At 40.7% G+C, this 25252-nt stretch overlaps 2 protein-coding genes and 1 long non-coding RNA gene across 4 annotated transcripts in view; 2 read left to right on the forward strand and 1 right to left on the reverse strand.

Annotated features, from left to right (window-relative positions):
• The window catches only part of CRY1 (cryptochrome circadian regulator 1), a 38329-nt gene extending 25497 nt beyond the window's left edge, over nt 1-12832 (reverse strand). The window contains exon 1 of one of the 2 annotated variants that reach the window (XM_026117946.2): nt 12235-12832. In XM_026117946.2, coding sequence (XP_025973731.1) covers nt 12235-12392 — 158 coding nt within the window. In that variant the 5' untranslated portion in view covers nt 12393-12832. The remainder of the gene's footprint in view (nt 1-12234) is intronic. The other variant, XM_026117945.2, reaches the window with a different exon arrangement.
• Nucleotides 12833-12845: 13 nt separating this feature from the next.
• On the forward strand, nt 12846-16466 carry LOC112993932 (uncharacterized). Its single transcript, XR_003261815.2, has 2 exons — nt 12846-13135; nt 13783-16466. It is a non-coding gene; the product is annotated as an uncharacterized LOC112993932 (long non-coding RNA).
• A 697-nt stretch (nt 16467-17163) lies between these two features.
• Nucleotides 17164-23716, forward strand: MTERF2 (mitochondrial transcription termination factor 2). Its single transcript, XM_064513395.1, has 2 exons — nt 17164-17343; nt 21463-23716. Exons 1-2 carry the CDS (start codon nt 17182-17184, stop codon nt 22669-22671), a joined length of 1371 nt encoding a protein of 456 aa, XP_064369465.1. The 5' UTR covers nt 17164-17181; the 3' UTR covers nt 22672-23716.
• The last annotated feature ends 1536 nt before the right edge of the window (nt 23717-25252 follow it).

The following is a 25252-nucleotide window of genomic DNA, read 5'->3' on the forward strand; positions in this document are numbered from 1 at the left end:
TAAACACGCTATCTTCATCTGCCACAACAGCAGCAGTTCACTGGACTATAGAAGGTCAGGATCAGACTAGGCTCAATGACCAACCTGAAGTACCTCACTTGAAACAACTAAATTAAATGAATATAAAAAAACATTAGAATGTTCCACTTAACTGTACTACATAAATAAAAAGCAATACTCCATCTTCTCTGTAGAAGTGACAGTAGTTTAGATGAACTATCACTTTATGAAGAATGAAAGCTTTATTCTTAGAACTGTTCCCCTCTTCCCCCCCCCATTTTACCTGTCTACCTGTTCCTTTCACTAGAAGGGAGTGAAATATCAAAATTCACCTCCTGGACACCACTGTCAGAATTTTGACTCCCTAGACTGCTGAAAGAATAAAGGCAGACAACTGAAAAACAACACCCAATACATGGCCACATTATTTTTTCCAGTTTGCTTGTGCCAGCATCAGAATTAGTTGCAACACAGAAGGTTTGATGGAGGCAGAAGGGAAGGTTGCCAACTAAGAACAAAAAAAAAGTTAGGGATGTGGAACTAACATCACCTTCCTGAAGGCTACTAATCTTTGTTGAAGACAGAGTGGTTAAAAACAAGAGCAGCAATTGAATATCTAGCAGTCAGAAACCATGAGCATTCTAGAGAAAGTTCTGCTTCTTAGGAAAAAAAAAATTTTTTTTACATAGATTTTATACATACATATATACACACACACACTCCTTTACTCTGAAGTTATTTCTATAGCCAAAAATGACAGGGGAGCATTTGTCGCCTCTGAAATGGAAACTTAATCGCAACTGATAAGTAAGTATTATTGCCATACAAGACCTTCAAGGAAGAAGAGGTGTTCCCCACTAGAGGTCAAACTGAAAAACAAACCTTACTTGCTTTAATCCCCACACTTCAAGATCAAGGAGTAAGAAAAAAGAAAAAAAAACTAGGAGCTTTGCAGCTTTCCTTACTATATTGCTCATAACCTCATCTTTTCCTTATACCACTTGCAAGTAGAATGTTTCAATATGAATCAACAAAAATAGTTTCTTAAAGTAGGTCGTTGCTCTAGCAACCAGTAGGCTGTTTGGACTACTCCCTGCCACAATGACCTACTTTTCTAGTCATACGTAACTGTTGTAGTAGGAGCTGAAATTCTAGTTCACTTTTGAAATGTTCTGAGAGGATTTATATATTGCCATTCAACTTTATTTCTAAAAAAAGACAGATAAAGGCTTCCAGCATTTACAAGTAGCAGATCAGTTACGTTGATCTATACTGTACTTAGAAGCTTCATCTACTAAAGGTTAAATGAAAGCTAATATATGTTCCAAGTTCAAAAAATACTAAGTCAATATTCAAAATATGGGGTGTTCACAGAAAATAGAATGAAAAGCTGTCAAAATGAACAACTACTTGCAAATAAGCATGTTCCAAGACAGTGTCAATATTTGGCAGCAGTCTCCAATGTAAATAGACTGCTTCAGCATTATATCCAAGCAAAATAATCCTTTATTATAGGTCTGAAAGATATTAAATCTGCGCAAAAGAAAAACAAAACCCCTCACAAATGACAGTTAAAGCTGATACGTTGTCTTTAAAACATTTAACCCTGCATAAATGGTGGAGCAGGAACATAAAAAGGTACAACACAAACCCAGGAAGTAACATTGACAACTGGTTTTCTGTTTACCATTGCTATTAACGACCATTAACCTTACAACAGAGGAAAATTGTACCTGCACAACTTTTCAATGAAAAGTTATCAGGTTATCTCTGCAGAACTAAGCCTAAAAAGCTTCAAATTTCAGTCACACTGATTAGTGCTATAGGTATTTTGGATCAATTTATACAAAGCCTGAATTGAAAAGCTTCCATTCAAATTACATTTTTAAGAGGTAAGCACAGCAGACTAACATTTTCAAGTGGAAGACACCACATTCCAACAAGAGGCGAACTATGCATTACCATATGATCCTAACTAAAACTTCAGTTAATGGAAAAGTTGCAGAAGTAGCTCATATGAAGAAAAACAAAAACACATGCACCAAAGCTTCCCCCAAATTTACTTTACCTTAAGCCCTGTAAGTTCATCAGGAAAAACACTGGAATCCATGAGAAAAACAGTACTGTGAGTAGAATAAATTTTGAAATCCCCCCCACCTTCACACTGGAATAAAGCATATGTAATGAGATCATTACTCCTGCAAATAGCACTCTCTTCAAACAGAACAGCAGAAAACCACAACTTTAACTTTACCATTGCACCAGTGGCAAGCAGTACAACAGCAGCAAGAGGTGCTACAAAGGCAGAATTCGGGGGGTTGGGGGAGAAGAGGGAGAAGTGGAAGAAAAGTCATAAAAAGAAAGGTTGCTGCTGTAAAAGCACCAGCTGATCAGTAGTAACAGTTTTCAGCTTGAAAGCCTGACCTCCAGTGCCAAAAAAGTCTGTTGTGCTGTCTCCTATAGAAGCGGCAAAGAACTTGAGTAAGGTTTTCAGTCAATGCAGCATTGGAGAACATTTCTTTGGCAAACTAACACAAAGCCTCAGAGCTGGGACCAAAAAAAAAAAAAAAAAAAAAAAAAAGTTGATGGCATTATACTCGAAAAAAATGAAAGAAGCCCAAACCTAAAATGTAAAGAGGAAGAAGATCTATGTTGTCTCCACAGACCCTTGATTTTCTTATGGTTTAGAAAAAATACACTGAAATAAAATACTTCAACAGTAAATTTAATTAGCAACTGGCTTATAGAAAGGAAATTTCAATCAAATACACAAAGGAAAACCTCTGCTTACTGAAACACAACCATGACTAGATGATCAAGCAAGACTAATTTTTATATGGGTCTCCTGATTATATTATTGAAATAAAAGGGGAAAACATATATTATTGAAAGCTGAACTATCAATGCCATAGTAACTTAAAACTTGTCATGAACAAAAGAAACTACATGTTAGTAGATGTTTTTAGTTCACACCAGTTACAGAGTACACAGGAGAAAATGAAATGAAGAAGTCACTCAAAGTATCTAAAAAAAGCACTCTCTGAGGCTGGAATATACTGCGTAATAGCAGTAAACAGCAAACAAATAAGCTGTCTAAAAAGAAATACAAATAAAACACAGTGTACTAGATCTTAATAAACATGCCATCTACTGAAAAACAACATTGGGAAGTCAAAGGATTTAACTCTAGACAACATGAGTAAAACAAATACTTCAGGTAACATGCTTTGCTTGATCGCCCCTCATTAAAGCTAGTACAGTTTCAATTTCTTGAGTGCACCACCAGCAAGACTCACCAAAAAAACCAAAAACACACAAACCCCCAAAAACTCACTTCTTCAGTAATCCCTCTGGAACTTTGATGGCAAAAAGTAGTCTGTAGAATATTTTATTTTAAATGCATATCTAAATTTTGTAGATGTACAGCCGCATCTCTCCCATGCAAGAGCAATAAGGAAGATAGAATAGTAGGCAATCTCTGCTAACCACCATGTTATTCACTTTTTCTGCTTTAAGACAGCTAGCTCTAAAAAGTCACTGAAAACCTGTTCAGATACAGAAATATACTCTTAGAAAAACTGAGTGTATTTATTCTTAAGAATGTTAAAGATGAAGAATTTACACGCAAATAATATCTCAACCCAGAGGAAGTTCACAAGAGAAAACAGCCTCTTAGCAAAGAAAGTTTTTATTCCATTCTTCAATTAATCCAAAGTATTGGAAAGTTAATCATTGACTATTTTAATGCCAGTTATCAAAATGGAATTTCGCAATTTTCTGTACACTTCTCCAGTATTTCAGAACTGCACCAACTGCAGAACTGAGGGAAGCCTGCCATGGTGTTGTACATCTTTAGTACATAACAAAATTGCAACCATGCAGACTGAGATCATGCCTTGTGAAGTATACAGGGCAGAAAGTAATAAGCAATCTATATGATGGAGTTACCTATTTATTTACTCATCTTTCTGACAGAGGTTGCCCTCTCATCTCTGTTCTTATGATCGTTCATTCACCTCTCTCTTAATTGCAGTAAAGCACAACCTGGCCCTAATTCCAGAGGTCTCTTGCATTTACTGTAGTAATTGTGCAACCTCACTGCAAATCAACTTACTTCCTCGTTTTACTTTAAGACTAATATTCTTCCCATCACTGCTAGCTTTCTAGGACTGCTTTTGCCAACACAAGGCAGGCAGCATGGTTTAACTCCATTGTTAAAACATACCCTTCAGTACAAGGTAAGCAAAATGCTAGCATCTGCATTAAGGAAAAGAAATATCCTGAAAGTGCCTGAACTCCATAGGCTCCTTACCATAAGTAGTAAAGCGTTTCCCAGGTCATGGATTCCATGCTTTGGAGAGACACATCTCATAGTCAGGTCTTCTAGCACTAACACACTCACACAACCCAAACTACAGGAACTAACCTTGACCTAACACGTAGCCTCACGTGCTAGGAAAACTACAAATTCAAATCAGTGTAGTTAGTAGCACAGCTTTTAAAACACAGACAAGTTAAAAATGGTAATAGATAGGAATAGATCCAAGTTTTCATTATAGGGGCTGTTCCAAAGTAGCCTGTGCCATAGACACTTCATCTCCTTCACTGCAGAATAGACAGTAACATCATGCATCTATACTGCAGCTTTCCCATTGGAGTTTAAACAGAGGTTTTTGTTTCAATGTTTCTGATTTTCCTTCTTGAAAGGATAGTTTGTTTCACAAGGAACCAAACTTTGGAGTGCAAGAGCTTTGCAGCTTTCACTTCTCATGGCCGTCCAAGAGCCACAAACAGAAACACATGTCAAAAAAGAATGCATGTGACTGCACAGGAACGGAAATGCTTTCCAACAAAAACGGTCAGATAGAGTTAGTTTTAAAAGCAGGCCCAGAAAATTACTCCTGTAACTTATTGGAAAAAACAATGCATAACACAAAAGCCCAAGTGTCTATGACATACCACAGAAATTAAACTTGTGGGACAGAGTTACCATTCAGATCCATGCTCAACTGGAAGAAATCCCTTTGTTTCTAAAAATCTGAACACATTCCCATCTACTTTAATGAACAGGATGTGCTAACACTTTTCAAAGTGATTATGAGCAATAGTTTGATGCCAGAATTTATTTCTGCATCTTGAGTTTTAACAAATTTCTATTTCTCATCCAAGCTAACCAATGTAGACATTCAGGTCTTTCAAATACTACAACAATTAAAAAACTGAAAATTTTACTGAATACTGAAATTACAGAATACTGAAATTTTAAGAAAAAATCTGGTTATTTTAGGAAGCTATTTTCACTGCTGCCCAGTTGTTGTCTACATTAACAAAGTTGATTTGTTAATTTTTAATAATATCTCAGCATTACTAATCAGTGTGCCCTCAGATTCACAACTGCTCCAAAAGCATAGATAAACATGTAGACTTTTGTCACAGCTGTCTCCATTCACATACTTGAAACAGAACATAGTGATATTGATTGATTTTCCACAGTCCTTTCCACTGTATTCTTCACCTCCAATAAGTCTTTTTCCCTGCAGAAAGGAACATATACACATGCCTCTGAGAAATGGGGGGGGGGGGGGGGCTTGGGAGTGAGAGAACATTAGAATCATAGTTCATCTATCGTCCTAGATGGTAAAGAACCTGAAAGCCAAACTAACCTTGTTCCACATCTAAATCAGATTTCTGAAAAATTAAGTGAAATGTACTGCATCAGAGTACCATGAAGTTCTCACCCCATAGTCAAATTCAATCCTTTCCTGGATGTAACCAAAGCTACTGCTATTAAACCTGCTAAAACATGATGTGCAACATACTAGACCTACAAGGCACAAAGCCACATACTCCCACATTATTTACAGAAAAAAATTCACACTCAAGCTTTTTGCCTTTTTAGTTCACTACAGGAAGGCCACAAAACTCCCTCGAGTGAGGAGTTTCTTTCAATACACAAATTAATAGACTTTAATGTAACTTCTGCACTGAAAAAAATGGCTGCCTTTACTGGCAGCTTGACCTTCCTCATATCACTTGTTATATAACTACCCTGAAAATCTGCCATAACTTGCAGGAGAATGGAAAAGAATCACTTTGCTTGAAAATGAAGACCTCCCTACCATACGTGGGCTGTCATAAGCTAAAAAGTTGAGATGGTCCAAAGATAAAAACATTTTTCCTGAAGGCAAATATACTTCAGTGAAAATAGCCAAAAGAGGAACACAGCACAGAATAATTCGCTTGGAAGAACTGATTCAGAACAAACAGTTCATTGACACTGCCACATAATAATCAGATGAATCAAGAATACAGCTTGTGTTTTATCTACAGAAAGCTGCTTTCGAGTTCACTAGAGACAGTTTGGGGTTTATCGCCCTCTCCCTTTCTCACCTTTCCTTCTTACGACAAAAAGCTGTAACACGACAAACCGTACAGAGGCTACTTTCCCCCGCTCATAAAAAGAACGCTGTCTATTGATACTCAGGTAAAATAAAATGAAAATAAATTGCTGGTCCCAAGAGAAGGAAAACTGAAATAATCCTATGCAGTTCCTTCTAAAGCACATTTGGCCCTTGATACACAGCTCAGCCACAAAGTCCACGCACTACTGTTTTATATACAGTAAACTTCTCACCCAGATCTTCCCTTCATATCCTCAAACATGGAGATCGATGATGCAAACCCGGATCTCTAGAACTTCAGAACTGCTTAGTCTGAGGAATTAGATTCCTTCAAGATCAGTCTTGCAGTCAACAAGCAAATGGTGCAAATGCTGATTGAAATTTTTGGCCTACAATAACTGCTACCTGGAAAAACAGCTTACTGAACACTTTGTTAGGATCTGATCTGCAGATCCACCTGCTCTCTCCAAGCCAATCAGTACAGATTTATTCACCTAGTTTAACCATAGCTATATTACTGAACCTGACAATACAAAACCACTCGTGAAACTAAGCAAATGAGCATAGTATTATTCCTCGACTGGTGGAGAGGTATTTTTCACATTCTGACAGTACAACAAAAAATAAATCGGGCCTTTCTTATAACACAGTTAATAGGCCAATACTGTTTTTTGACAACATAACTTCAAAGGGTGTCAAAAACTGCAAGCCAAGCAGAAACCAATCATCACCTTCAAAAAACACCCAGTGGTTACTACACGTGAACAATGATACAGGCCACAGTTATATGGTCATTTTAATCTAAAAAAAAAAAAAAAAAAAAAAAAAAAAAAATCTTACTATCATTGTAAGGAATAACACTTGTCCTTCCCACCCTTGGCTCCTCATTACCACTACACCTTTGTGCTGGCAAGATCTACCCAAAAACTGATCGCACCAAAATAAGTAAATTAATTATCTCTTCCAGATAGACTGGTGAGCTAACCTGGCTCATCCCAGGGCTGAGTAGCAGAGCTATCACAAGCAGACAGAACCACGCCTTTCATCAACAGGGCAGGATTAAAATAATGGTTCAGTGACGTACTTTGTAAATCACAGGACCAGATCATGTAACACTATGAACTACATATAACATTATGAACCACAGAGGGTGTCACTGAACTGCAGGCACTTTTGGGGTACACAATACTTTCTGTGAAAGAGGACAGGTGGGGAATTTAGGTAAGCCACTGGAGGACCTCTCTAGTCCCACAGTACGCACCAAAGAATTTTATTCTGAATGCACTACTTCTAAAAACAAGTTATTACTCTGCAACACTAGATTTGACGTTTACAGTTCAATCACCCTCAATTTAGTGGGTTGGTTGGACAAAAATGCTTCAAATTACTCACCAAACTAGAGCTTGAAGCGATTTATTAAAAAAGAAAAATAAGCTACAGGTATGTCTATAGTACAGCACAGAAATACCAAAGTTCGCTCGAGGACCTGTTACACAGTAGCTATAGCAGAGTTCAGCACAGCCTATCTTGTAAAAGAAACCCCAAAGTATTTGCAGAATATATACAAAACTGATGTTACTCCCACACCCAACGTATGTCCAGTTTTATATCTGAAGAACCATGAGATCCATTTTCTACATTTATCCTTTAGATAATTAGCTTGACATTAAGTATGTCATAAAAACAAACTTAAAGGGTTGTGTTTGCACTAAACTCATTATTATTCTTTTTGTTGTTCTCCCTCTTAAATATCAAGCATTTGTCACCCAAATCAGTCTGTGCATATAGATATTTTTTCTGCAGATATATTATCATTTACTACAAGTCATTTATAAAATAGTTCTATTGACAAATTGTCTTCACCAACCCCACATCTAACAGGTCTCTAAAGGACAAACCATTACCTACGTGACCTGAAACTGTCAGTGTATTTTCAAAACTAGATGTACAGAATGACAAGAAAACTTGATAGACACTACAGAAGGATGTCTAAGAATTTTAAAACAAACATCCATTTTTAAAAAATTGCAATTATTGTCCTGGCAATGAGGCAATCTTTTTATCTAGGTCTTTAACAGTTCTAATATACTTTAAGATACGAGTGTCAAAAAGATACATCACATCACTTCCTTCGCCTAAATCAATATGATCATCTGCCATAACAACAATAACTTGACAGGGCGTTGAACACGTCGATATTCTCAAAGTCTGCTAGATATACAAAACAAATTTTTTTACACTTATATTAATAATTAATATTGAAAGTTCTTCTTTTGATGAATTTCTCTTTTTAATTTTAAGATTGGCAAAGTAAGACTACCTTTTTTTTAAAAAAAAAAATCTGCATTCCAGCCTTTTAACTAGCCTGTCAAAGACATATATGCACACTCAAAAAAACAAACTAAAGTAGTAAATAATTAGCTAAAGTAAATTCCTATGCAGCAGCCAATGGAATGTTTACACTTCAAAAAAAAATTTCTGACAAAATGCCATTCTGTACTAAAGCAAGGGCTAAATGAAACCCTTCCATAAATGATATTGCTAACACAAGATCTCATTCTTCTTAATGTGGAAAAGTCCGCAAGTACACAGGAATACATTTTTTCATACGTAGGTAATGGTTACTTGTTAGAGTGTGTAAGTTGCATTCTTTTGTCTACTCTGTTGACACAGTTAGATGCATGCTAATTCTGGTGCCAAAAGTTTAAGGGCAACGAACAAAACTTTCGAACAGCGTTACAGCAATTTTCCATTTAGTACTCCCCCACCCCACTCTACCCCCTGCCATTTCTCCATCATCTTTTACTTGTACTGAATAACTCTTCTCTTAGGCAAGTCCATGTCTGTGAATGACACCAGAAAACTCATTATATAGAAAATAATGTCTCTCAATGGCAACTGAAGTACATTCTCAAGCTATCAACTAGGTCAAGAAAGAGGGAGCAGTGATAAGAAACAGAATCAGAAAAATGAAACAAGTTGATGAAAGGCCTCATATTTGTTATGTAGCGTTGGTGATTTTAGAACTGGTAGGCTGAATGCCAGGAGAAAGGAGGTCAGTAAGGCCATGTGACTACTCAGTAATTAGACTTGCTCAACAGTGCAATTACACAAAAATATTAGTTCATGAGTGTTATTTGAATGTTTGGAAAGTTCCTCAGAAAGCACCTGTATATTAAATGTATTTTAAAAACATCTTTAAAATGAAACATAATTGGTCTAAACCAACTCACTGCATAGTAGCCAAGGCACGATATTGTTGCTAACAAGAAACTAAACCTGATGGTTCTAGTCTTTTTGCATCATTCTTCCTCATGCTCATTCTGTTGGTCATACTGTGAACTCTGACAGGCGAGAGTTTTGCAATAGGAGTGAGCCTAGGGCATTAGGTTCCTAAACTGATCAGAATATAAACTCTCTTAATGTAAATCAACCCATAAATAAGAAGAAATCACTGTAAATCCATAGCAGAAGATTAAATTTGACTCATGTTCCAGATGCTGAGGAGCTTCTGCTCCTAATCCCAAATAAAATATTTTTGACCAATTTGACATTCTACTCCATGTGCATGTAAAAGCAAGGAAAAGTCATCCAGTAATGAAGGAGCTAAAATGCTTGATTATCAATGCTTGATTATCAATAACAAGTACTGAATGAGAGTGGCAAACCAAATGAAAGAGTACCACTTTACAAGTCTTAAGTATACATACTACAAGTGTGAGTGTTTTACAGCTGGTTAAAAATAGCTCATTGAAACCACTGGCACCGAAAATGGATTAATTCCAAACTATCAACTGCTCATGTAAATGAGAAGTTACTGAGATCACTAATAAGCATAAAGTTCTAGCAGCCAGTTATTTTATAAAACTCACTTTTTAAAGAAATTTGAAAAAACTGAAAATCTCAGAAAACTGGACTACAAAAGGAGTGAGATCTACACAACTCCATGTGCATGTGCCTTGAGGGTATTCAGGTCCCAGGAGATTGTTTGAAGAGCTTTGAGGGTGGGGATGTTGTAACTGATCCTCCTTCTAGATCTTCACTATTTATAGGGAAAAGAATCCCCTTCTCCAAAATGAACTGAAAGATGAATGCCCCTCCTCAAAGAGAAACCCACCCTCTCTGACCAACAGCTAAAAGATGGTTTTCTTCAAATGTAAAACTCAGTACACGAATTGTCTTTTGTAACACTGAGAACTGCTAAAGAAAATAAACCAGCAGATGCTTAACAAATGTATTATGCATAACTGTATCCTAGGACTGTATTAAGTGTTGATCATTATTTAATAGCCACTGAAAAAACTAAGGCAGTAGCATTACAGAGATGGATTTCCTTTTGCCAGGATCATAAAGTTCACATTTGTCTATCACTCACTAGCTCACAGAATATGACCAAGAATGGCTTAGTCCTCTTTATTTTTTCAACTACAAAATGTATTAGAAACCTGTGAAATATTCTGGACATGCAATTTCTTTACCACTTAAAAGAATGCAGTCAATTGGACCAAGTTTAAAACTGTAGTTGTTCACAACTTATCCATAAGGATAACCTCTGAATTTTGTTTATAAAGTTAAGATTTATTATACAAGAGAAATTACCTCCTTCAAAACTAGCAAGAAACTTTAAAAATCTCTGTAAAGGAAGTGTACGTTATGAACCTCAGATAAGGAAAGTACCTTACAATTATCAAGCGGTATGCACCTTATTCTTGTCAGTGAAAACAGAATAACCATCAAGTTAAAGTTTACAGAAAACAAACTCTTAATATTTGTATCTTCCTTAAACCAAGATATGACCGCAATGAAAACTTCTAGATTAAAAAAAAAAGAAGAAGAAAAAAAAAAAAGGAAAAGGAGCTTCCTGGTAAAGTATTTAATGATCTGGGACAGAAGATACTACATCTGAAAGAAATAATCCTTGCAGAAAACTGAACTGAAAATCCAAGTATCACTACTTTGACAGTCATCCCTTCACGACATTGGGTTCACTCCAGTTATACTGTGCCTGTTCCATAATTAGACAACTCTTCTCAGCATTGCAGCCTGTGCAGACTAAGTTCATGAGCATTTTCGGTTCCTGCCATTCCTGGACGGACAATAGGAGAACTCTACCACATTATCAGTTCTTTTTCAAAAGAAAAAGAACTTTAAGACCACTAGTGTTGCTTAACACAAGATGTGCACACACAGGAGTCCCATTAACCTGTCTGACGATGGCACACGTTTCCATACCAGACCGAGGTCACCACTCCATAGCAAGAGTTCAGCTTTATATTTAAAGCAAAGTACAGCTAGCTCAAAGCTACAAGAACACATATGCAGGTTCGTGAAGGGGATGCTACATACCCTTCCCTCCAGGGAAGACAATCTGAGAATTTACTTCTGAAATAATCAAAAAGCTTTTTCTTTTTTTTTCCCCTCTCCCTCCTCCCCCAAAGGGGTATTTTCAGAAACGCGGCGCCCCACGTCAGCGCGGGGGCTTTTGGCTGCCCACCTTATACTCGCCCCCTCCCCGAAACCTTCTCCTCGGGGAGTGGAAACGACCCCCCCCCCCCCGCGAGGACTCCACTGCGGCGGGAAGCGCGGAGCCGCCACCGCCCTGCCCCCCCAGTCCCCCCCCGCGGGCGGGGCTCGCACGCGGGCTGGATATGTAACCGCCGCCGCGCGCGGGGCCGCGCGCTGGATATGTAACCGCCGCCGCGCGCGGGGCCGCGGCCGGGAAGCGGCCCAATTGGGAAACAGGCGGGCGGCGCGGGGGGGGGCCAGGATGGCGGCGGGCAGCGTGACCGCATACATAACCGGGGATCTCGGCCCGCCGCCCCCGCTCACTCACCGCCACCTGTTGATGCCCACGTTGGAGGAGCCGGCGAACCAGGGGTCGAGGATGTAGACGCAGCGCACCGTGTCGGCGCCCTGGATGCACTCGCGCAGCGCCGGGTTGTCGTGGAGCCGCAGCCCCTTGCGGAACCAGTGCACGGCGTTCACCCCCATGCCGCCGCCGCCGCCGCCGCCGGGCGGGCAGGGGGCGCGGGCGCGGCGGGCGCTCAGCGGGAGCCGCCGCCCGCGGGGTCGCTCATGGCTCGGCGCCGAGGCGAGCAGCGGCCGCCGCCCCGCGGGGCGGGGGGAGCAGAGGAAACGGTGCGGAGTCCCCGGCGCCGCGGGCAGCGGGGCGCTGGCAGAGCCGGGACGTGGCCTCACCTCAGGCGGCTCTAGGACCCGGCGGAGACGTCGCCGGGGGCGGCCGCCCGATGGGGACACATCACGGCGCGCAGTCCCCGCGCCGGTAGGAAGACGAGAAGAAGCGAGGCGGTTGCTCAGCTCCGCTCGCGGGAAGCGGCCGCTAGTGCCGCGCCGCACCTCGCCGCTCGCCCTGTGACTCTGCGCCGTGCTCCGGGTCTCCGCCGGCAGCCGCGCCCCGCCCCCTGCCCCTGATTGGCCGGCCCCGCCCCCACGTGACCGCCAGCCCTCACGTTTCTGAAGTGTGTTCCCTGCGCGCGGAGGGAAGCGGCGGCGGGGTTGGCTCCGCCGCGGTGCGCTCGGCCCTGCTCCCGCAGGCGGGCAACCAGGGTAGCCAGCAGCTCCGGGGGGAAGCCCACTCGCCTGGGCAGCACGAGGGACCGGGCCGCGGCGGGGAGGGGCGCCGCGGGCGGAGACCATCCCCCCCGCCTGTACGGGGCGCCGGGGACCCGGATGAGCACGGGGCTCGGAGGAGGCTCATGGAGGCACCACTACCTGTGAGGCGGCGCCGGTGGGCGCGTGTGCGCACGCGCGGGGGCGGGGGGGGGGGGCGCCCGTGACCTGTTATGTATACGCTCCCCGGGGAGCGCGCATGCGCGGGTCTCGCGCCAACCCCACCCCGTGACGCCCGCGGCGGTGACCGGGGGGGGGCGAGCCGCCGTCATCGCCGCTTGTGTGCCGGGCTGGGCCGGTGCCGCGGGCGGGGGCGGGGCTGTTATGCAAGTGTCCACGTAGGGAGCCCAGCCCCGCAGAGGCGCTCCGGGGCCGCCTCCTCCGGGTTAACCCTCGCACGTCGCCCTTGCCCCCCTTCCCCAGCTGCCCGCGCCGTGCTTCCTGGCCGGCTGCCCCCCCGAGGAGGAGGGAGTTCCCTCTCGTTATTTTGAGATACGTTTCGTCGCTTACAAAGCGGACAAAGTATTTTTGCCTCTTGCCTCAGCGGTGCAATTGGGGGGCGGGAGGGAAGGGACAAAGGCAGAGCTAGCGCGGCTGCGCAGCTCCCCTGTGCCAGAACTGTGGAAAGAAAATACATCTTCAAGAGAGTACTGAGAAGTAAAATGAGTTAAAATGGTCTCTCTAGCACTATTGGTAAAGCCATTATTAGCAAATGGTGTACATCTAACACGTACTTTCCTTTTGATTACAGACCTAAAAGATGCCGGCCTGGTGCAGGTTTTCTTAGGCTTTCTCTGGTATTGGCCACTAGGTGAGAAGCACCCTACTGAGAGGACTCAGTATAGCAATTTCAAGACCCTGCAGAGCAGCTCTGTATGCACTTCTGAAAGCAAACCTTCGCATATGAATTGTAACTTAATCTACAGCTTTAGTACTTTCCATAAACAAGGGAAACAGCAAGAGGGATCTCATTAAAAATAATCACTCTAAAGTAAAATGGACATGCAGTTGCCGTACTTGCCTTCCTTGACTTCCAGAATTCCAAAGTAGGAAAGTATTTTAAATCCAATTTCTACTTTCTTTCTACTAAAGTATTTCTTTCTACTTGTTCTTTCTACTATTTTTTTTCTGCTTAGGTATGGGAAAGTAAAACCTGAAGTCAGTAAAGAGATACGCATCATGTGTTTCTCTTGATGCTCTTCTTTCCTCATCTTGAATGACTTCATAAAATGTCATTACTGATTAAAGCATGGTAACAGAAAAGGCCCCAACCATGATCAGAGTCCCTTGCAAATTTGATATTGTACAAACTTTCTCTCTAAAAAGTGTGGTGGACCAACTTTTCTTAAGCATTTGACTGTAACTTAACAGTAATATTAATTATTATGAGGTTTTCCACTATTATTTTGTCACACACGTAACATCAGATTCCACAGCTCATCATTCTGCTCCAAGAGGAACCTGTGAGTTTCTTGCTTGTTTTTGTTTTTAAGAAACGTCAAAACTTTGTTGACTAATTTTCAAAGAAATGAAGTAGAAATGAATGAAAAAAATCTCAGTAGTTAACAACCACTTCCCATTAAATTCCTTTTAATTCTATAAAATTTGAGCACACTGAAGAAGAAAGTTTATTTTCAAGGAAAATCACCTCGCAATATATTTTTTTTATTTAAAAATTTTAAACTGTTTTTCATACCCCTCTAAGCTCATTAGTGAGAAATCTTGTGTCTTATGTTCCGTCCTAGCTCCTTACAAGAGTGTGACACTGAGCAGCAAAGGACAGCCCTAAAGAATGTCCAGTGCCAACAGATCTGCCTTCTTCAAAATGTTACATTTAAAACTATTAAATTGAGGTGGAACCAACCCTCCCATGTAGGAATTTATGGTTTCATAACCGAATTACAACCATGAAAACCATTACTCTCTATAAGCTGTTTATCACTGCAGATTAAATAACAACTGTAATTAACATATCGTTACGTCAAAGCACTACTCAGCTCTATCCATACTTTCCATTCTAGACTGATTGTTTTTTATTTAAAAAGTGGTAGGAAGGTGAGGAATATATTAATTAAAATGTCAGATCTCAAGGGAAGAGGTACTCTCTTCTAGTTAGTGAAAAAGAAAAAACAGATTCAGAGTTAATCAAGGAACTTGTACAAGTAAACCCCACTACTGTGTTCTCTTGTGGATAACTTTTGAAAGAACAGCATTGTTAATTCAGCTAACTTAGCCCAGACTGTGATAACAGAAATCCAGAGAGTGGAGAGGAGAAGGAGTCAAAAGAGAAAAAAAGAGAAAAAAAATGGAGGCATGGAAGGACAAAATAAAACTTCAAGGAGCAAACATGAAATACATTGTGCGTTAAAAAGAAGAGTTTTTTAGATCCATGTTTCTTAACTCCATTGCATGCAATTACGTCACTCATATTCACAATTACTGTTATTGAAACAGCAGTCATGTAGGAAACTGAGCTTGAACAAGGTTTGTTGAGCATACTTTCTTTCTATAGCAATTCTCCTTTTCATACTTAGATCTAATACAGACTATTGAAAATGTAGCTGACAAAAGAAGTGTTTTCAAAGCGAACAGTCCTGCTTTTCACTCTTTGAAGTATGTGATTATGCAGACCAGAGTTAAATGCTTTTTAAAAATGCTAAAATGCCTGGAAAAATTTGTCTAGTCTATAAATTATTTGTGTCTTTGCCAATTTTTTACTCTAAGTTTAGATGTGACTAAAAAGGAGACCAGCAGAACAGAATAAGATACAGGAAGCAGAGTCTCATCATCACAGCTCATTTAGCTTCTGAAACAACACTGACAAAACTGTTAATCCAGTGACTACATATATGAATTTTATTATTTTATTAGAGATAAGTGCAGTAATCATATGGAAGAAAATATACTGATATAAAAGAAGCTTTCAGTGTTTACATCATTGTTGTCTCTAATCAAAATTTGATCCTGAAAAAATTTTTCAGTGCGCTACTTTCCAAAAGAGTAGAATAGTCTTTATAGCAAACATGTTTGGTATCAGGAGCACTACTGCTTTTGATCTCCTGATTAATGTATGTGGTAGCTATTGTGCTATACAGGGTGCAAGTCCTCACTAACACTGTTAATTGCAACATAATAATACTTCAAAAATGACAGATTTTGAGTTAGTACACTAATTCTTTCTTGAAAGCTGTTTAAATCCAAACACCTCCTGGTATGTCACTTTAAAACATTTCTGATCATAAACTGTTTTAACAGGTGGAAGAAACTCAGGTGTTTTTACATGATAAAAAGACTGTAATCCAATTTACTTCACTCTGATCAAGAACAGAGTGCATGAACGCATGAACTGTAACACCCTAAATGCACATCTGTAGGATAGCAAAGTCCTTGTTTACTGCAAACTCAGAATTAAAGTACAGCCACTTAATAACCGTACTTCAGTGTACCGTGAGATCTGTTGATTCAAACAGTTTCTTCCCTTCTCCTTGCACCAGTCAATGAAAATATGACGATGCAGAATTGCCAGAAGCCACGCAACCTGAGTACTGCATGGCACCAACCCAACTTCTCCAGCCTCTTTCCATCCCGCTTACAGCTCTTCCCACTGGGGAGGGACTGGCTGTGACTGCAGTCCTTTCAGAAACCCCAGCACATTTATGCTCTGGGTGCCAGGCAGGAAAAGGAGCCCTGCAGTCCGCTCCATGCATGGTGAAGTTGCTCCTACACGCTCACGAAACCCTCTGTGCCGCAGCCCATGGACTTCCTGCAGCTTCCAGGGCGCAGGGGCACCTCCGTTTGCTCAGCCAGCAGTGCTGGTGAGGCTCTTACATTTCGTGGGCAAGTGGACAAGGCTGAAATTATATATGCCAGATTCAGGCATGACATAGGGCTTTAAATAGAGACACTCTCTTGAATTTGGCCTTCATCCACCTCACGGCTCCCAGCGCATGTTTTGTGACACGGGGGAAGGACCAATGCCATCACACTGCCCGTCGGGGCTCCCTTCCTTCACCCAGCAACTTCTCAACGTGCAGGCTAATTTCAGCCAAACTCCGCAGTGGGACCAATCCCGTTTCTGCGAGGGCTGCGAAGCCGGGCAGGGGAGAGGGCTCTCCGGTGCGGGGCTGGCAGGGCCACCTCGGCCCTCGCCATGGCCGTGGCCAACGGCCTCCCCTCACGGTCTCGGTGTGGCTGGAGGGGGCTCCTCCTCCCGCCATGGCGGCCGCGCCGCGCCGCACGCCCCGCCTCCCTCCTCGTCGGCGCGCGACGGCGTTTGGGCCCGGCCGCGCAGCGCTCCGCGGCGGCGAGCCAGGTCAGGCCGGCGGCGGCGCGGCGCGGCGCGGCCCGGCCCGGTGGGGCGGGGGCGGGGGAGCGGGGCGCCCGGCAGCCGGCCGTTACCCTCGGCCCGGCCCGCAGTTGACATCAGCCCGAGCGGTGCGGCGGTAGTGGCTGTCTGGAGGTGAACGGGGCGAGGTTCATACAGAGAGGCTGCATTTTTTATTTTATTTTATTTTTTTAATTACGCGTGGTTAGGGAAAGAAGTTTTGGGGCATGAGTCGTTTCCGAGGCCGCTCGTGCGGCGCCTCCCGGCCGGCTTTGGCAATTGCCAGCAGCAGATAGGGGAGGGAACGGGAACAGCGGTCCCTGGAGAGAAGGCCGGAGCAGCCTCCCAGCTTCCATTTTTAAGACCACATTACGCTTCCTTAAGCCTTTTTTTTTTTTTTTTTTTTTTTTTTTTTGAATGTGTTTCCTTTCCTGGATACGAGGAAAAGCTTGTTGCCCACGAGGACAGACAAGCAGCAGAGCAGCCTGCCCAGAGAGGCTGGGCAGTCTCCATCGCTGGAGGTTTTCGAGACCCAGCTAGATAAAGTCCTAAGCAACCCAGTCTGAGCTCAGACCTGACTTGCCTGGAGCTCTTGAGGTCCCCTCCAACCTGAATTATCCTATGATTCTTTATAGTGTAGAAAGCTTTATGTTATAGTATATTTTACTTCATTTCCGCTGCAGATGAAAAAGCAGGGATTCATTTTTTTTCTGTAAGTGCAAAAATGTGGATGCTTTACTCTTACCATCCATATCTACAAACACCAGCTATTACTGCTCCAGATTTCTTCACACACTGCTTGAGTCCTACCTACACTGGTCCTTTCTAGGCAAATACCTACTCTTCCTCGTTAATCAAAGAGTTTGCCTAGACACTTAGTGGTTTCATATCATACTGTACAAACCTAAGGCCTGGCTATAGTTTGCTGTAATAAAAATGGTAGTGACCAGCAGGCAGTAGTAGTCTTACTGTTGCTGTCCTCAGTGAAAAGTTTCCTGATAAGTATAGCCTGAACAAGAGTTGTTTTTTTTTTTTTTTAGTGAGATTTGAGTCTCAAAACATACCTATATTTCTCAGTGATGAATCAGCCAGCTGATGCTAGAATCCACTTCCTATAGAAGATATACATAGGAGCCCCATTAAAAAACAGAAAATTATATCACTGTACTCTAGCAATAGGTCACTGCAAATGTGCTAACAAGCGGGATCTCAGATAAGTTTCAGGTAGATATTTGCTCACTTCCTTACTGCTATTGTGACACCCAGCAATAACAGGGCGCTGCTGGCGGTGAGAGCAAACATCTTGTCTGGGCTGGCGTTTTTTTAATCTCTCAGTTGACTTGCAATAAAAAGTTGCAACGCGGTTCTGCATACTAAAGCTCATGCTGGACTCCTGCTATAAGAGAACTCTGAACTCTTGGAACAGATTGTGCCATAATATTATTCTAGGATCTGAGTATTTTGGAAAAAACCTGGATCTGTGACATTGCCATTTACAGATTCTGAAAAGTATTTTAGATACCAAATCATAACTCTAAAGCGCTTTTCTGTTTTTATCAGATACCATGACATTAAAATCCATTCATTTTATTTTAATACTTTTTAATTAGCATATTAGGAGGGCTCCCAAGTTCCCCAGTCAAATGTGGTTTAGGAAATTAAGTTTTCTTTCTTTGTAAAGTATTTTTTGTTTCTGTATGGAAGATCCTCGCTAACAACAGGAAAAAATGACTAGGTTATCAAGCATTTTCAGACAACATAAAACTTCTTTTAAGGGAACTTGACATAATTTTCATGTCAGATCTTGGAAAAGCAAACTTTCCTATATCAGAATTCAGCCTCATTTAATTTAAAAAGCTCTATATCTAATAGGTAAAAATGACTCTATATTTCAAGTGGCTACATTACTCACAAGGCAATTGTGTTTAATAGCATGCTGACACATTGAAGTAAAAGTCATGGTTAGTTATTTTTCCAGTTCATACTTCTTTGTAACTGTCATCTGACATCCTGAACAGTGTTAACAAAACTTCATTTTCATGGCAATTTCTAGCAGAAGCATTAATGAACAAGGCCCTGACCCTTCAGAGATTTGCTTACTCAGACTGGACCCTTTGAATTCAATACGACTACTCGTAGTACTGAAACAGGCAGTTGTGTCACTCCCTATGGAGGAGAGGCTTTAGTTTGCAGTCCCTGTGAAAGAGTCTCACTTGTTCAAGATATGGATAGTACAACACAGAAAAAAGTCAATGACTTACCTATGCTTTGGAGTGCTTTCAAAGATATAAAAAAAATGCTTGTTCTGTGCTTTAGCTTGCTGGACAGCACTTCTCAAGACTTAAGTTCATGGAGATAAAATCATTAGCCCTAGGGCTATGACACCAGCAGGTTCATTAGGCAATTGGATTTTGCTACAGATATTTGAAATAATAACTAGAAGATAACCAAGCTGCCAATACACCATTGTCTGTTAATACCATAAACTTGCATACAGTAAATTATTTTTCTATCTTAATCTATCAGTTTATGATGTAGTAGCATAACAAGAACCCACCTTTTAGAAGCTGAAAAATGTGAGCTTGAAAGCAAAGGTACACTGTCTTAAGTTGAAGTATTTTGCCATTAGAAAGTACTTAACCCTACCTGGGACTGGGTGGAGTCTCCATCACTTTAGTTCTGTAAACAGACTGTATGTTTTCTGAAAAGATGTATATAGTTTAAAGAAAATTTGAGGGGTCTTATACAGCTGTTCCTGCAGTAGCCCTCTAGGCCTGTGCTATGCAAGAGACTAGATGATCATAAGTCTTTCCTTAAAAACAACAACAACAACAAGTCTTTAATGCTCATGTGGGTATTTTTCAAAGCACACTATACTTTGGAAGAAATGAAAGCAACTGTGTAGAGTTGTCAAAAGAAAACTTTTTAGGATTTTTTTTTTTTTTTTTTTTTTTGCTCACTTTCAATTAGAGCAGTTTTAAGTATAATCTGGCAGCAGCAGTTAACACAAGCATTTCAGAGATCAGCAATTCCATTTCATACTGTTTGCTTCCAAAAGTTTATTACAAAAATATCATCTAGGAAGTTATGGAGATACTTGATGACACCCTTTTGCATTTGATCGCTGCTGCTCCTTTGGCCTTTGCAGAGCAGGTGGCACTGCATGCTGTATTAGTGCTAACCAGCGTTTGGTTATCCACAGCAACACTGTGGTTGGCATTTGACCTCAGCAGAGCTGCACACCTACCGCAAAGGGCGCAGGAGGACTCCCTGCCTCTGGCCTTGGCTGCCAATGGCAGAAGTTACATGGAGACAGAAATAAGGCATCTCTGCAAAGGGCAGCTGAAGCAAAGTAGGTACTGGAAGAGGCAAGTGACGGCCTGAAGTGAAAGATGTTACAGTGTGCTTACTTTTTTCCCTGAAAATACCAATCTGCTTCTTCAGCCTCAATTAACCAACTGTGCTAGCGAAAAACACATACATAGATAAGTGGTTTGGATGATTTTTTTTTCCTTAATTATAAGGAGAATGATTTCAGAATTCAATTAAGCTATAACCAGCTACTGAAGGAGCATCAGGGTCTCTGTGACACACAAAGGAACAAGTCACACTTCAAACAATGCTTGAGAAATTAAGCAAATACGTTCAGAAGAATTAAGATGTGTAAGCTTTTTGGGTTTTTTTGATTAATTCAGTAGAATTAATGTCAAATCAAACTGCATGAAACTTTTTTAACTGTAGAGCTAGTAAGCTGTAATGTAGTAACAGCCTCAATCTGCAGGAAATGGCAGACTGGTTCTTGTATGACTACGAGCATTTATATCGACAGAGTGCTGCCCCCTTTTCAGGTCTGCTGCATCCACATGTTCTTGTTCCAGTGAGGCTTCAGTCAGAACATTAACCTTTCAGAAGTCTTTTTTTTTCTTTTTTTCCCCTCATTTAGCTTAAAAGCTGAGTTTTGTGCTAATAACCAAAAACATTGTTGAGAGTAGTTGTTTTTTTTTCATGCCAGCTCAGATCTAAATACAATGCCTCTGAGAACATTAGGAGGTATAATTCGTGCCCTATGTAATATGTTTTCTTATAGTTGTTTTTCTCTCTGTGTAGTGCTGCAATTCCACGATGCTGAGAGGAGTTGCTCACAGTGCAAAAGATATATTTACACTACTGTTGGCAAGATCTCAGTACTGTAACCCTGGATTGAATTTTTCATTGTTATGGACTGAAGTAACAAACAGAAGCATTCTACCTCATTCCCATTATACAACTGATAAAAGATCAAGAGAGGAAAATAAAGAAATAATCAAGAGTCTCTACAGATTGTCAGTTGATATTAAGAAAATACGCAGACTAAAGGAATGGGTCCTTTTCCAGGATGTGGCATATGTTAAAGAAGTTGCTAATATCTTACAAGAAATGGGAGCAGATGAGACTACCATAGCCAGTATTTTAGAACGTTGGCCAGAGGCAATTCTCCGTAGCCCTGCAGAGATAAACTCTCAAAGAGCTCTGTGGCAATTAGTATGCCAGAATGAAAAACAGCTGATTAAATTAATAGAGCAGTTTCCAGAGTCTTTTTTTACTACTGAGTATCATGAGAATCAGAAAGCAAATATTCTGTTTTTTCAAGAGTTGGGACTTAAGAATAATATAATCACTAGGTTCTTGACAAGCGCACCCAGTATTTTTTACAATCCTGTTGAGAAAAACAAAGATACAATAAAGACATTACAGAGAAATTATTTGAGTTTAGGAGGTTCTGATGCAAATATGAAAATTTGGATAATGAAGTTATTGAGCCAAAATCCATTTATTTTATTAAATACTGCCACTGCAGTCCAGGAGAACTTGGAATTTCTCCAGAAGAATGATTTCACTAACCATGAAGTTCTACAGCTGCTGTCCAAACTTAAGGGTTTTATTTTTCAACTTACTCCTACTACTATGCAGAAGAGCATGCTTTTTTCCAAGAATGTCTTTAAGTGCAGTGATCAAGACTTAAAACAGCTAGTGCTGAAATGCCCAGCCCTTCTCTACTATTCTGTTGCAATTTTGGAAGAAAGATTTGAGGGACTATTGAAGGAAGGAATTTCTATAGAGCAGATCAAAGAGACACCAGTGGTGCTGGAGTTGACAACACAGATTGTTCAGTACAGAATTAAAAAACTCTCTGCCTTAGGATACAATATAAAGAGTGGAACTCTAGAAACTTTGAATGGTACTAAGAAAGATTTTGAAGTCAGTTATGGTAAGATACAATCAAAGAAGGAGAGACCAATGTTTAATCCTGTTGCTCCTGTAAACATTGAAGATTAATTTGAATACTTAAAATTATGCAAAAGAAAATGATCAAAGAGAAAATGGAGATCTCAATTCTTTCTTCAGAACTGAAACAAAAGTTACCTTAACCAGCTTGTATTCTTACACTACACTTTGTCCTGGAATAGAGTTTTATGCATAACTTGGTTATAAAACTATAGCTTTCTAACACTTTCAAAGAATGTCACAGAACCTGACTATGATCAGAACTGACTTGCTACCATTTATGTAAAGACTTGATCCCTCCCTCTCCCCCAGGGATTACTTCACATGTGGGTTTTTTGGTTCTGTTGCATTTCCTTATTTAACTAGCTGCGAGTTTTTCTGGATTTTCAGCTCTATCATTGCACAGTCTGATCTATGGCATTGACTAGTATAATCTCTGTTTGCAGAAAAGAGAAGGAGGGTTATTCATCCAGTAGCGTTCATCAACCCACTGGTACACTTAATTTTAAGAACTCTCTTAGGGTTCTCTTCCTTATCCTAGATCCTGAACTGAAGCTGACGACTTCCTGGATGGCAGGAAGCTGCACCTAGAGCAGTTTGAGAACAGCGGCAGGACGCTCCTTTTAAGTAGTGACCACTCCAGTGAGGCCCTATTCTTTTTACCTACAAACTGTAATGCTAATAAACTACAAAGACATTCTCCTTTAAATTTTTGAGACTTCAGAATTGATTCATTTTGTAAAAAGTTTGGGGGAGGAGGAAATATATTTATTGCAAATGTCTAGTTCTTAATTTCGTCTTTTCTAGACAGGCAAAAAAAAAGTCACGCTTTTATAGTAGGTGTAACAAAACTCTAGTCTGTGAACCACTGGTGATTAAAAATGACAACCAGATTTGCAAACAGCTGCCACAGTTTCTAAATATATTGGTGAGCTGGCTTCTCAGATATCACTGGTAACTGTTGACAAGTAAGTGCTGGCTTTTAAATAGTAACTATTGGACAGTGTTTAAGTTCTAGTTTTTTGTTGTTTTTTTTTAAATGGACTATGCATAATGGCATAAAATAGTAGCATCATTAAAGATTATCTCAATAGAAGTAGAGTCATCAATGATTTTATTCCTCAGAAGGAAAACTTCTCCTAAGCAACCTATCTATAGACATTCCCTTCTGACAACAGGAGATATGCCAGTTACACACACCCACACCCTCTAGGCCATTCCACAAGGTCACTTTTTAGCAAATATTTTGGCAGCAAGTCCAGGGTTACTTTTCCTAAAGAGAAGTTTTTAAATTGCTGAGTAAAGTTGGTATTGGATTACTTACTTACAGGGTGGCCTGCAAGATGATGATTTTATACAGCCTGCCAAATTATCTGCTGTGAGCTTGGAAAAGACTGGAAGCATCTGGTTGGAGCAGTGCGAGGATCTCAACAGCTCAAAGTCTTAAACCAACCAGCATGCAGGCAAGCGTAGATGTGGCAGCAGCTCGCGGCAGGTAAATACTGCCCTTGTAGAAGTACATGCCACTGTGGCAAGAATTCAAGGAGTGACATGGATCACCAGCACTTAAAAAAAATTAGGCTGTCCAGATTTACTAAGCCATTTTCTTGCTGAGCACTTTAACACACACCATCTTTTTCTAAAAGGAAACTGAAGTGGGAATACAGCTGTATTAAAAATTCACAAGAACCAGCCTTTATCACTTTTTGACTATCCTTCAGTGCTCAACTACTAAGTAGACCACAATACTTCAATTCAAAAACATCCTTTTCTCAAACACAAAGGGGCATTTCAGCTCTCTGCAGATACTGATACTACAGCATGTAATACTGAACTCCTAAATAGATTGGTGGTTTAGGATGAAAAGGCAGTAAAGACATAAAAGGAAGAATTTTCCTTGAAAATTTAATTTCAGCATTTCTATAGGTACCTGGCTTTCAAATTCCTTTCTCATGCAACTTATTCCCATCGTTTCTTACAGTACTTCCAGTGGCAATGGAAAAAACAGGAAAGTGACATATTTCCTTAACTGAGTCACAATCTGAGTCATCTCGGGCACCTCATTTTCTCTTCTGAATGTTACAATTTCTCCCTCTCCCCTTTCAAAACAAAAGCATAGACAAGGAGACTCCTTTTACATACCAGCAGATCAAAATTCATTCAATATCTCTATACCTGGGACCCATTTCTTCATTCTTCCCAGGATTCATGTATGAAGAAACCTCAGATAAGCCGCTCGATTACTCTAACATCATATTGCTGAAGTCTTCATCACAGTCCTTTGCTGTTACTCACACTGAATGTGAACAAGTTTATACAGTTTAAGTTTGTCACATAAAAATCCATAGACCAGTATTTCTCTCACAGAAGGAAGATTCAGATATACAAGTAGTATTTGTATACATTTCCCCTTTTGAAGTGGGGGCTGTGAAATCTGCAGGTTACAACCCACACTTGGAAGTTTCTCAGACACTCACTAAAATTAATTGATTTCTTGGTTACAAGTTCTGCTGGGGACAAAGCAAATTAGTCTTGTCCGTAAGGCACTAGCTTCAATCCCTGAAAAGCAAAAAAACAAAACAAAACCCCTAACCTTCCTACAGTCTTAAAAGTGGATTTCCGCAAGCCTCAG

The sequence above is a fragment of the Dromaius novaehollandiae genome, chromosome 1 (assembly GCF_036370855.1).
Source record: "Dromaius novaehollandiae isolate bDroNov1 chromosome 1, bDroNov1.hap1, whole genome shotgun sequence".
Lineage (NCBI taxonomy): Eukaryota > Metazoa > Chordata > Aves > Casuariiformes > Dromaiidae > Dromaius > Dromaius novaehollandiae.

What these genes read in the sequence shown, in the direction of transcription:
- MTERF2 (XM_064513395.1), top strand. Translation starts at nt 17,182, where the DNA reads ATGGCCGTGGCCAACGGCCTCCCCTCACGGTCTCGGTGTGGCTGGAGG. An exon ending in GCTCCGCGGCGGCGAGCCAG is followed by an intron (nt 17,344 to 21,462) that starts GTCAGGCCGGCG and finishes CTCTCTGTGTAG; the next exon opens with TGCTGCAATTCCACGATGCT.